The 13,340-nt window shown below is 41.1% G+C and overlaps 1 protein-coding gene across 7 annotated transcripts in view; it reads left to right on the forward strand.

The window, feature by feature from the left end:
- RBFOX2 (RNA binding fox-1 homolog 2) overlaps positions 1-13,340 on the forward strand; it is a 528,484-nt gene that overhangs the window by 453,434 nt on the left and 61,710 nt on the right. For all 7 annotated transcript variants that reach the window (XM_082266542.1, XM_082266544.1, XM_082266545.1 and 4 more), the window contains one exon: positions 11,389-11,483. In XM_082266542.1, coding sequence (XP_082122668.1) covers positions 11,389-11,483 — 95 coding nt within the window. The remainder of the gene's footprint in view (positions 1-11,388; positions 11,484-13,340) is intronic.

A 13,340-nucleotide genomic window follows, 5' to 3' on the forward strand; every position in this document is an offset into this window, starting at 1 on the left:
CCCCCTCCTGCTGCCCGTAGAAGTGATCATTTTGCTTTAAAGGCAACCACCTATGATGGCCTACAGTTGGCAAGTGGTAAAGTCTGTGCAATTTTACATTCAACTTTATTTTGAAGTTTTGACACTGTTTAGATGTAGCTTTTCACAGATTGGTGAACCTCTGTCCATCTTTTCTTCTGAGACACTCTGGGGTCGATTTACCAAAGCTGGAGAGTGCAGGTCTGCATAGAAACCAATCAGCTTCCTTGTTTTTTTTTTTTTTTTTTTTTTTTTTGTCAAAGCCTAATTGAACAAGCTGAAGTTAAAGCTGGTTGGCTAGCTATCATGTACAGCTGCCCTAGATTTTGCGCTCCAGTTTTAGTAAATCAAGCCCACTGACTCTCTAAGTTGTGCTTTTTATACTAAATCATGTTACTGACTTGTTGCCAAGTAACCTAATTGCAAAATGTTCTTTCAGCTCTTCCTTGTTGGTACCACTTACTTTGCCATCCTTTTTGTTTTCCGGTTTGAGACCTGTTGCCAGCATTTTCAAAATTACCATCTTTTCCTTAAATGGTACCTTTTCTCAGTTTAAACATTTGATATATTTTCTATTGTGAATAAAATATGGGTTTATGAGATTTTGCACAGCGTCCAAACTTTTATGGAATTGGGATTGTGTTAATAGAAAAATGGTGGAGTCTGGCAGGCAGTACTGAGCACTTGAAGTCCATTTGAAGAACATGGAGATGAGGGGAAAGGCGAATAAATTCAAACTTTTGCTGGATAGTGCTTAGTGGATAGTGACAATGAAAACATGTTTCTACAGCCGTGGCCAAAAGTTTTGAGTGACCCAAATATTAACTTTCACAAAATCTGCTGTCTCAGTTTTTATGATGGCAATTTGCATATGCTCCAGAATGTTATGAAGAGTTATCAGATGAATGGCAACTTAATCCCATAAAAAAAAAACATTTCCACTGCATTTGTAAAGAAGGCTTCAGGGTGCCCAAGAATATCCAGCAAGCGCCAGGTCCATCTTCTACAGTCGATTCAGCTGTGGGATCGGGGCACCACCAGTGTAGAGCTTGCTCAGGAATGGCAGCAGGGAGGTGTGAGTGCATCTGCATGCACAGTAAGGCGAATACTTTTGGAGGCTGGCCTGGTGTCAAGAAGGGCAGCAAAGAAGCCATTTCTTTCCAGAAAAACATCAGGGACAGACTGATATCCTGCAGAAGGTACAGGCATTCAACTGCTGAGGACTGGGGTAAGGTAATTTTCTCTGATAAACCCACTTTCTGATTGTTTGGAGCATCCAGAAAAAAACCTTGTCCTGAGAAGAAAACGTGAGCGCTACCATCAGTCCTGTGCCATGCCAACAGTAAAGCATCCTGAGACCATTCATGTGTGGGGTTGCTTCTCAGCCATGGGAGTGGGTCCACTCAAAATTTTGCCTAAGAACACAGACCTGAATGATAAATATTACAAAAACATTCTCCAAGAGAAACTTTTCCCAGGATGATGGAGCACCTTGCCATAAAGCTAAAGTGATAACTAAGCTACTTGGGTAACAAAACATCAAAGTTTTGGGCCCACGGCCAGGAAACTTCCCAGACCTTAATCCCATTGAGAACTTATGGTTCATCCTCAAGAATCCTCATCCCCCCCACACACACACACAAATTCTGACTAACTCCAAGCATTGATTATGCTATAATGGGCTGCCATCAGCCAGTCAGAATATGGCCCGAAGTTGATAGCATGCCAGGGCGAATTGCAGAGGTCTTGAAAAAGAAGGGTCAACACTGTAAATATTGACTCTCTGCATAAACTTCATGTAATTGCCAGTAGAAGCCTTTGGCACTTATGAAATACTTGTAATTATACTTCAGTATACCATAGTAACATCTGACAAAAATGTCTAAAAACACTGATGCAGCAGACCTTGTAAAGTTTTAGATTTGTATAATTCTCAACTTTTGACCACGGCCGCATGTTCAAAAAGACAGGATGATAACACCTGGCCTGCTGATTTTCTAAGGAATCCAATCTACTTTTTAGACTCTCCAACCATGTTATGCAGGGGCCTATGTCAATGGAATGTAAATTGAGTGTATCATTTGGGCAGACCCTCACATGTGGTAGCTGGTAAATAAAGACAATACAAAAATTGTAATATTGGTAGCCAACGCAAAAAAAGCCCTTTTGCAAAGCAGTAGATCCATGGTTGGCCTGAAACGCTGCACTCCGCCCCCAAGTCAATCTCAAACTACATAGAAGAAATATTAAAAAAAAAAAAAAAAACACACACCAGTGCTCAGCATATACGAGTACACTCCAACAGATTTGTCAGAGAACCTTTACTTTCCTTTCAGAATCAACATTTTTTTAGATCATAACCAAGATTTGTTTATTTGCGCACACAGTATTTTTCCTAACAAATTTGTTTCAAAGATCCCCAATGACACCCCAATGAAAGTCTTAGGAGCAAAGCGAAATTTTAGACAAAATCTTAATTAACAAGAATTAAACTGCAGGGGAGTCTAATTCATTAAACAGGTGTCCAGCAGACAGTTGATCATAAAAGGGCATTGTATAAAGTGGATGTAAACTCCATTCATGAAATCTGACCTGGGCAAATATATCTGTAGTGTTTACCTATCTTGCTCCAAAGCCTTAAGTCCAGTGTCTTTCTGCTGCTCCGTTCCTCTGTTATCAGCATGATAACCTCTGACAAACTCTCTGACACAGAAGATGAAAGCAGCTGAAAATGTGTCTCGGGAAAGGGACTTGGAGACCGAAAAGGAAAGAGCTTGTCTATTCACAGCACAACTCTGCAAGTTTCTACATTCCTCTGCCTATGTGGAGGGGTGGGGTGTGTGACTTTCCTCCAATCAGCTCACAGTGTATACCCAGACTCCTCTCCCACTGCTTAAACAGAACAATTTGTAACACAATGTGCACTGTCTAAAGAATATAGAAAGAAGAAGACAGCATATATGAAAAATCTCCCTACATAAATTTTTAAGTGTATATTTGTTTATCATCTGAGGCTGTTCACTTCACTGGGTATATGTGAGGCTTTACATCCACTTTAAGGAAAACCCTTTTCCATTTCATGCTGTCAGCAATGGTACCACATGGAAGAGCAATGTCCTAAAACCCGAGAGAAAATTTTGCACAAGAAAGGTGAAGGCTACAAGATTATCAGCAAAGCTTTACTTATCAGTCGGAATACTGTAGCAAAAGTGTGATACAAAGATGGAACTGCAACCATCTCAGAGATGTCCAGGCTGTCCACGGAAGGTTACACCTCGACAGGAGCGTCTTCTGATGAGAAGGGTTGAAGAAAATCGCCATGTGAGTTCACTGCAGTTAGCCAAAGAAGTAGAAAGCCAAACTGGGGTGATTTTTTTTTCCCGTGACACAATATGGCATATACATTGTAGAGCAAAAAAAGACTACTGGGACGCTGTACTCTGGAGTGATGAGATCAAGATAAATGTTTTTGGAACTAATGGCTTCAAAACAGTATGGCGTTGCAAAGGTGAACAGTACAAATAAAAATGCATGGAGCCTACAGTGAAACATGGTGGTGACAGTGTGCTTCTGTGGGGCTGCATGAGTGCTGCTGGTGTCGGGGAGCTGCATTTCGTTGATCGTATCATGAATTCACAGATGTACTGCTCTATATTGAAAGAGAAGATACTACTATCCCTCCGTGTCCTTGGTTGTCGTGCACTTTTCCAACATGACAGTGATCCAAAACGCACATCCACAAGGCCATTGATGTATTTCTGAAGAACAGGATGAGAGTGATTCAGTGGCCAAATGTCTCCTGAGCCAAATGTCTCATGAACTGAACCCAATTGAACACCTATGAGGAATTCCGAAGAGACAAGTTTAGCATCACTCTCCATCAAGAATCCAGGCTCTAAAAGTGGTTGTTCTTGAATAGAAAATGATAGATGTTGCAACATGTCGCCAACTTGTTCATTCCATGCCTAGAAGAATGGTGCTGTCCTTGCATATCATGGAGGTTATACAAAATACTAGATAAATTAGTTGATGCAATATTTTGTAATCCGTTATATTTAACCTTTTATGTAATGAGCTAAACAAATGTTCTATAAAACTCAGTTTTGTCAAAATTTTGGAAATGGTTCATTTAAGATATTGACTAAAATCTTACTTTTCAAAAGGGGTGTAACTCATTTATGCTGTACAATGTGTTTGGGTTTATATGTATATACACAGATATGGGCACACACTATATTACCAAAGGTTTTGGGATGCCTGTCTTTACACGCACATGAACATTAATGGCATCCCAGTCTGTCCATAGGGTTCAATATTGAGTTTGCCCACCCTTTGCAGCTATAACTGCTTTAACTCTTCTGGGCTTCTTGGATATGTGGAAGCTTCCACTTCTAATTCTGTAAATGTTAGTCTCCTGGCCCTCTTGCTTACCCTCCTGCTTACATGGATTTATGTTTTTGCAGGTCCGTGACTAAAGCTTTATAAATCTTGTGTTACCACAGTGCTAGTGTAAATGGGCCTTAGGAGCTGGTCGTGCTTTTTCGTTTAGTTTTGTAGACTATTTTGAGTTTTGCGTTCACAATGGTAGCAGGGCATTTATTTCAAGCTTCCACTCCCAGAATGAGGCAAGTGATGCAAGAAGGTGGAACTGTTGGCAAGGGTATCTGTTACCTTACTGACAGAGAGAGTTTGGGGTGGAGAAACTTGCTGGCTTTGTGGGAAGTAAAATAAGAGGGTTGATAAAGAAAAAAAAAATTGTAGGCTTCAAATGTAAAGGAGAGGAGGAAGCGGTATAAGTTTTCAGCAATGTCCCCCTTGACCCTCAGGCACTTAAATAAAAGATGCTTTATTCTTTTGATCCCATCAGAAACAAACCTTTTTTACTGTGTCTCTAAATAGACCTCCACTTCCAAGGAAAAGCTTGTTCCAGACAACTGTTTCTTCCTTTATGGAAATTAAGTAGCAGTAAAGAACCTGATGAGTAGGATGTGAAATGAGTTTAAAACAAAGCTCACTTTGGCCATGGCAAGTTATGCGCTGGAGCATTTTTAGCATAGAGTACAACCCTCAGATTGTCCAAGAGTGAAGCATAATTCATCGCAGTAGGTTTTACCCCTGCAGAGAATGTACACCAAGGAAGAAATCCCAGAAATCGATGCAATCACTTTGCCAGTGGATGGGCCTCCACCATTGTTGAAGAGTTTGGTTCAATTGCCTACACTTAAGCTGGATACACACTATCCAACTTTTGTGGTTAGATTTTCTTCAGATTTACCTTTTCTATGTAGTGCAAGGGCCTGCCAGATTGCATACAAATTGAAAGTGTTTAGGTTTGACCTCATATTATATGGTTTTGGTAAGTCTAAAGGAAAAAGTCTTCAGAAAATCTTAGTGTGTATGGCCCATTAGTTTGCGACTGGTGGACCCATGTCTCATCCAGAATTATAAATTATGCAGCACTAGATGGGGCTGATGATTTTAGACCATACTATGATAAAAATATTTTAACCACTTCCAGTCCGGGCCAGTTCTTACATTCCTCTCCTACATAACTTTTTTTTTTTTCCCTAGAAAACTATGTGTAACCCCAAATCAGAGGCAGAGGCCCTAGAGAAATAATAATTGTGCGGCGCTTTTTCGTATACAAATTCTGGAAAAAATTCACTTTAATGTATTTTAATGCACAAAAACACAATATAATACCCAATTTGGTAAAATATAGAAGATGATGTTACAAAAGTAAATGGGATACCAAACACGTCATGCTTTAAAATTGCGTCCACCTGTGGAACGGTGCAAATTACGATAACTAAAAATCTCCATAGGCAACACTTTAAAACCTTTTACAGGTTACCACTTTAGAGTTACCCGGGATGTTTGGTGCTAAAATTATTGCTCTTGCTCTTGCTCCGACAATCGTGGCAATGCCTCACATGTGGTGTGATTGCCATTTAGATATGCGTGCAGGACCTGTGAGCACATGGGAACAAGGGTGCTTAAAATAACATTTTTTTAATATTTTTTAAATTAAAAATAAAAACTCTCCCGTAAGTGATTAGTAGTTGGCTTATGCAGGGTCGTAATTCATTTGCGTTTTTTGCATCTTTTCCTTTGCCAGTTTTGGGAGACTTTAGTAAATTATGAGCGTATAACTAAAAGCTAAACTTTATTTTATTTTTTTTTAGTTTTGGATAAAGTGGAGAGGGAGTAGAACACTTGTCAGTTTTTATTGCGGCCAGAGCACCTGTTAAGGAGATTCAGTGATAATGGTAAACAGGACAAATAGAGAGAGTGAAAGTAAAAGACCATCCCAAAATTTGGGTTGTCCCCAGAAAAGTAATAGGAGGGAAATCTTCCAAGGGGGCCTCCTGATTCTGGTGACTTGGGGGTCCCCAAGGACTCCATTTATTTGCAAGGGTTTCCAGTCACTTCCTGATTGGTTGTGGGACAGGAAGTGAAGGTAAATCTTCTCAATGGGGCACAGATGGCAAAAAAACAGGGGTTATAACCCTCCCTTGCTTTATCCAAAATAGGGGGGAAGAAAAATAATACCTATAGTTCTACTTTAATGTAACGGATTTGGCTACATGTGACAGTACCTGTACATGTTTGGAGCAAGGCTAGTCGGTTTGACTTTTTTTTTATATGAACTGTACATTACAATATATTCTATTCTAAAAGCTCTGCCAACTTACCCACCGGTGATCTTGGGCTTTTAGCTTTATAGCAAAGCTACGTTTAGTGTGTGTAAATATATAAATATACTGTTCTTTGAGTCCTTATGAGTCCCTACTATTTGGAGGTTAGCTTTATATTGCATTTCATTTCATTGTAAAAATATGCATATATGCATGGGTGTCCACAGAACTTTTTTCGGGGGGGGGGGGCATCATTTTAAGGTCACCCATGCTCCGCCCCTTTTCAACAATCTCATGAAGGGGAGGGGCTTAGTCATTATACTTATTTTGAGTATTTATCTTTAAAGAGCAAACAGTAGCATTTATTTTTAAAGCATTCGTTAACCTTAAAAAAAAAAAAAAAAAAAAAAAAGATCCTTTTCCCCTAAAGCATGGGTGTCCAACCTTTTGGCTTCTCTGGGCCACATTGAGTGTAGAGAGAGTTTCTCGGGCCGCATATAAAATATATACTATAGTTAAAGTATATAAGTATTAAAACCCTGCCACGCTCTTCCTGCGCAGTATCAGGAATACTGGAATCAGTATACAGAGGATTACTTCTTCTGAGAGATATTAAAGGAACACTCTAACCATCATGACCACTTCGGTGATTTGAAGTGGTCATGGTGGGAGGAGTCAGAAACACTGCACATGCTGGGATATTTACAGTTATGTGCTGGGGGTTAGTTGCACCTGGGCAGCCAGAAAATGTCATGTCCTTACTCATACATGTATGAACAAGGATATGACATATTATGACAGAACACAACTAGTTATTAAAAAACATTGCAACAATTTACACACGCTAATGAACATACCTTTCTACTTATTTTGCAGACTGCTGGTGCGGTTACTGCTGGCGGTTACTGCTGGTGGGTAATGCTGGTCATACGGGTACTGCTGGAGGAAGCAGTGGCTGCAGTAGAGAGCAGAGCCGCTGCTTCCTGTATGGCTCCTGTCACAGGCGGAGTGTATTTCATATCATACAGGAAGCAGCGGCTCTGTCACTGACTGCAGACATCCTAAGTCTCCCACGGCAGCTAGGAGATCGCACGGCACTTGCAGCCTAAACAGTGCCCATCCAATGCAGCTTTACCAGTGCGTCCCCATCCAATGCAGCCTTACCAGTGCCCATCCAATGCAGCCTCACCAGTGCGTGTCTATCCAATGCAGCCTCACTAGTGCATGCCCATCCAATGCAGCTTCACCAGTGTGTGCCCATCCAATGCAGCCTCACCAGTGCATACCCATCCAATGCAGCCTGATCAGTGTCCATCCAATGTAGCCTCACCAGTGAGTGCCCATCCAATGCAGCCTCACCAGTGAGTGCCCATCCGATGCAGTCTGCAATGAAGAGAAAGGAGAGCCGCTGGATTACATAGAGCGGGGATCAGTCCTGCCTCCTGGACCAGCTCTTATAATAGATGTCACCAATGTGCTTATCGTAGGAGGCAGTCCAGGAGGCGGGGCATAGTATGACCGAGGCCGCCGGGTAAGCAGGAGATCCCCGCTCTGTTTGTAAACCTGCAACACTCGCCCCCCTCCTCTCTGAGGCAGCCTCTGCCTACAGTTAGTTGGAAGTCGCTGTGGCCGTGCCCCTGACTCAACTTCATCCTCCCCAGCAAAAAAAATAAAAAATTGTCAGGGGGCAGTGGGCCGCATTGCCTGTGGTTCTGGGCTGCAGGTTGGACATGCCTGCCCTAAAGCATGTTATACAGCACAGTGCTTTGCTGTGCAATTTGGCCCCTTCTATCTCCTAAAATACCTGGCTGATCCTGCATGGCTATGTCCTTCCCTCTGTAAACTGACCACGGTATACCATGGCTGCTGAGCCCTGACCCTGTGGTCAGTTTACATGCCTCCATCATCTGCAGCTCACCTGTCCTCTGTCCTCTCTCCCCCCTCCCTCCCTGCCTGTCTGCTCCTGTGTCAGTGCCCCCCTCCCCTCCTGCTGCTGCAGTAGTTTAAAGTTTCATATCCTGTCTACAGTCTGTTTAATAATCCTGTGTGCCCCTGTGTCTGTGTTTTATAAAAATAAGCCATCCTTTACAAGTTGTCAGAGAGCCACTCACCATTCACGTGACCCACCGCCTATCTCCTCTTCTCCTTCTCCCCTCCCGCCTGACACATCAGTGAGGAATCCTCGGCCCCGCCCGCTGCAGGCAGCTGTCAGACGGGGAGAGGAGAGAGCCGTCGGGTCACGTGAACGGCGCTTGGCCCTCTGAAAACTGGTAAAGAACGGCTTATTTTATTTAAAGCACATACACAGACACACATGATTATTAACCACTTAAGCCCCGGAAGATTTTACCCCCATTCCGTCCAGGGGATTTTTTGCGATTTTTTTTTTTACTGCGTGACTTTAACGGACAATTGCACGGTCGTGCGACGCTGTACCTAAACGAATTTCACGTCCTTTTTTTCCCACAAACAGAGCTTTCTTTTGGTGGTATTTGATCACCTGTGCGATTTTTTGATCATGCGCTATAAACAAAAAAAGAGCGTAAATTTTGCAAAAATAACAATATTTTTCACATTTTTTTATATGAAATTCCCAAAAAAAAAGTAAAAATCTAAATTTTTTTAACATTTTTGGCCAATTTGTTTTATGCTACATATGTTTGGTAAAAAAATCGCAAAAAGCGTATTTTAATTGGTTTGCGAAAAGTTATCGCGTTTACTAACAAAGGGAAAGATTTTTGTCATTTTTGTTGTTTTTTTTTTTTAACGAGTAATGGCGGCGATCTGCGATTTTTTTTTTTATTTTTTTGCGGGACTGCAACATTGCGGCGGACAGATCGGACCCTTGACTGACATTTTTTACACTTTTGGGGTTACCAGTGACATTACTGCAGTAATCAGTGCTAAAAATATGCACTGTTACTGTAAAAATGACACTGGCAGGGAAGGGGTTAACTGTATTGGAGAGGGAGGTGTTAAGTGTGTCCTAGGGGCGTGTTTCTAACTGTAGTGGGACAGGTCTCCTATTGTAAAAACAGAGATCAACGGTTCTACATAGTAGAACCGTCTGATCTCCATTTTTACACAGGGGAGAATGACAGGCGGCTTGTTTACATAAGCCGCCCGCCTTTCTCCCGCTCTACCGTCAATCGTAGTGTGACTGGCGGACATCGGGTCCGCCGGTCACACGCGCGGACTCCTCTGTGAACGAGCCCAGGCGGGCGTGCGCCTCAGCGGGCGCGCGCTCGCCCGCTATTGGCTCACAAACTGGTCACAGCCTAGTGACGTATATATACGTCACTTTGCCTGGCCGGGGCTGACCGCCGCAGTATATCTACTTGCGGCTGTCGGCAAGCGGTTAAACAGACCAGACAATATGGTATAAAGTGGCTTAACAACCACTTGAAAGGGGAAGTTGAGATTCCAGGGGGGGGCATTTGCCCCCCCCCCCTTGCCCCTACCTGCGGACGCCCATGCATATATGAATGATTGGTTTTGCAGTGCACTGTCAGGCAATTAGCAAGAAAAATGATTAATTTTACAAGGTTAAATACAGAACAATGGGTTTGTATTCTGATAAATTGCTGCATATTGAGACTTCTGCTCTTCTTTCTTCACTTTAATCTTATCATCATCCCCTCTAGTTCCTTCTCCAGTTTGCCTTGGGTATTAATGACTTGTGGTAGATGTGGAATACACCAGCATTTAAACATTAACCTCCAACTGACTTGTTGACACTCTAACATTCTCACCTGAATGCACGCTGTAGAAAATCCCTCTCTCAACCTCATTAGCTTGTGTAGAAATGTCAGTGTGTTAGGGCAATTGACGGCTTGCCTCCATCAGTCACGTTGTTTGTATTTGTGTGCTCAGTGTCTGAAATGCTATCTGGCTTTTAGTGAGGGTAAGTGTTTGTCTACTATGACCTCATTTGGCAGCACACACTAGATATCCTCAGAGGTTGCATGCACAAAAATTAATAGATTTTCTGCACAGCCAATAGGTACTGTCCGCTGAGGTCTTAGCAAATATCCATTATCTCTCACCTTGACTTGGGGCCAGTCTACAATCTTAATGGCATGAGCACCCCCACCTCCTCACATTGTCCCTTGGCTGTTGACTATAAAGGTGTAAGTCTGCTGCATATGAAGCCTTAAGATTGTGGACTGACTTTATTTCTCTTGTTCTGGCAGTTAATTTTGTCATTCCAGATGCACAAGTGAAATAATTTACTTCTGCTATATGGGCTCACAGTCCTTAAAACATGAGTGAACACCCTTTGGTTTGGTTGTCCTGCATATGCCACATTTTTCTAGCTTTTCTATTTTATCCTAGCTTCAAGTCCTAAGTGAAAGTCTGATTTGATAACCTTACCAGCATAGGTTACTGGAAGTTCATTTTTCTTTTTCAGAAGGCTTATCAGGCCATCATCTTGTGTTCCAACCACATTCTTCATTGTATAATATCAGTTGCAAAAAAATAATGGGAGGGAAAAAAAATTAATAAATATATATATATATATATATATATATATATATATATATATATATATATATATATATATATATATATATATATATATATCTGTAAGCATGTGGTTAAAGTTTCTAACTTTAAGGTCAGATCCTGCTGACCTTAAATTAATGGGTAATTTACATGTAAATTCAACATTTTGTTACTGCTGATTTCCAGTGCTCCTGACTTATATATTTATTTATTTTTATTTACACAGGGTGGATATGCAGCCTACAGATACACTCAACCAGCCACTGCTGCCACAGCTGCCACTGCCGCTGCTGCCGCCGCTGCTGCAGCCTACAGTGATGGGTATGACCCAGCTCGAAAAGACCAGATTAATATTGTTATATTGCCTCACTTTTTTATTCATAGAAAAGTATGGATTTAGTAGGGAAGGTTAAATTTTTTCTGTAGAATTATGTAGTCTATCCAACAGTAGCCCTGTAATTTGAACTTCTCTTATGCGATTAATAAGTTCTTTTTAAATATATACCATACCTTTGTAGGTTGGCCATACGCTGAAATCTTTTTTTGTTAACCTATGTCCCTTGTGATTAAGGGGTCATGCATACTGGGCTTAAACATTGCTTTTACGGGTTTTTAGCAGCCTTTTTGTTCCGGTTTATAAAATCTCTAAAATATTAGCCTATGTGTCCATGCATAGGTGTATTAGAAGAGGAGCATTTACATGTTGAAGAAAAATCCACCAAATGCACATTCAGGAGGGGAGAAAAAAGCACTCAAGGGACCTAAATGCTTGAGCTTCAATGCATTTGTGGCCCAAATAAATGAATAATCTGGCCAGTGGTATGCATTAACACTCAAATGTCACATGCCTAAACACATGTGCAGTATACAGCTTCAGGCTATTCCCCCCCCCCCCCCCCCATCCACACTTGCCCACCGTCAGAATACACTTAAGTGCTGGCAGCGTTGATCGAACACAAAAAAATTCAAACAGGAAAATTCAACTGACTGGTTGTCAAGAATTTGGTAAACTGACTTCGGTCAACCAGCCTTGCCCATACATGGATTGAAATTTGGCTGGTCAAAGATGAACCAGCTGAATTTTGATCCATGGTCTATGTATGGCCAGCTTTACTCCTCATATCGCAGCTCTCTAGCTATTCCATAGATAGAAGCTTTGAAACGGTGCTAAAATCCTATTGCTTTGACCTTCTGATTTCTCCACCCCTCCTTTTCAATAGAAAGGGATACAAAAATTGCAGCCAATCAAAAGAGTGATTGTGTCGTGGTATCCAAGCAGATTGCATAGGACCGGACAATTGACCTCCAAAGTCTGATTTTCCAGTGGTTTTTTTTTTTTTTTTTTCAGTTGCTGTCTAGAAATTGCTAGAGTTGTAACATGAAAAGGGAAAATAAAGGGCTTACAAAAGCTTCTAAGGTACTGTTAGGATAGCAAGAGGAATTACGTGGTTTACTCAAAATCATTTTTAGTGATTTTTTAATTTTTTTTCTTGAATGTGCATATTTGGGGAAAAATCAACGATGCTTTTTATTGACACTAAAACTATTTTTCTTTCTTTATTTTTTAAAACTAACACTCCTCAAAATATAATTTTTTAATGTTTTTGTCTATGGATTTGATGGAAAGTATTGCTAAAAGCCTAGCTTGCAATACCTTAAATGCATACTTCTGGTACAAAAAGTTAATGCCAAAAAAAACGGGCCCCTGGTGGAAATGTCAAAATTGCTCTTGTTTGAGAGGGAGGTATAATGGTACCAGGGTTGAACTAGTTAGAGTAATAAGTCCAAAAATGTAAATTCATAAGTGATGACAAGTGATAGGCCTGAGTGAAAGAGCAGATCCCTGGCATCCCTCTATAGGGCATGTTTCTCCTTGCTGGCTACTGGATGGTGCAGACTTTAGCTGTATTGATCTAAAAGCAGCTCTGATAGAATGTAAAGCAACTGAAATGACAGGTTTCAAAGCTAAAGTCTATGCATTTTTAGCTCCCTCCCTGGAACATGCAGACCTAAAGGATGTCCAGGGATTTCTTTCATATTTCAATCAGCAGGGACCCTTAATGCATTCCCCTCATAAAGGTAAAAAAAACCTTTCAAATGTTGCCCTCTAATGTAGTGCAGTGCTAATTTTGAAGTCAAATTTCAATTCCCCAGTCTTTTGACTAAAATGCCATTTTA

The sequence above is a fragment of the Pelophylax lessonae genome (genome assembly GCF_965119305.1).
Source record: "Pelophylax lessonae genome assembly, chromosome: 8".
In the NCBI taxonomy this organism is placed as follows: domain Eukaryota; kingdom Metazoa; phylum Chordata; class Amphibia; order Anura; family Ranidae; genus Pelophylax; species Pelophylax lessonae.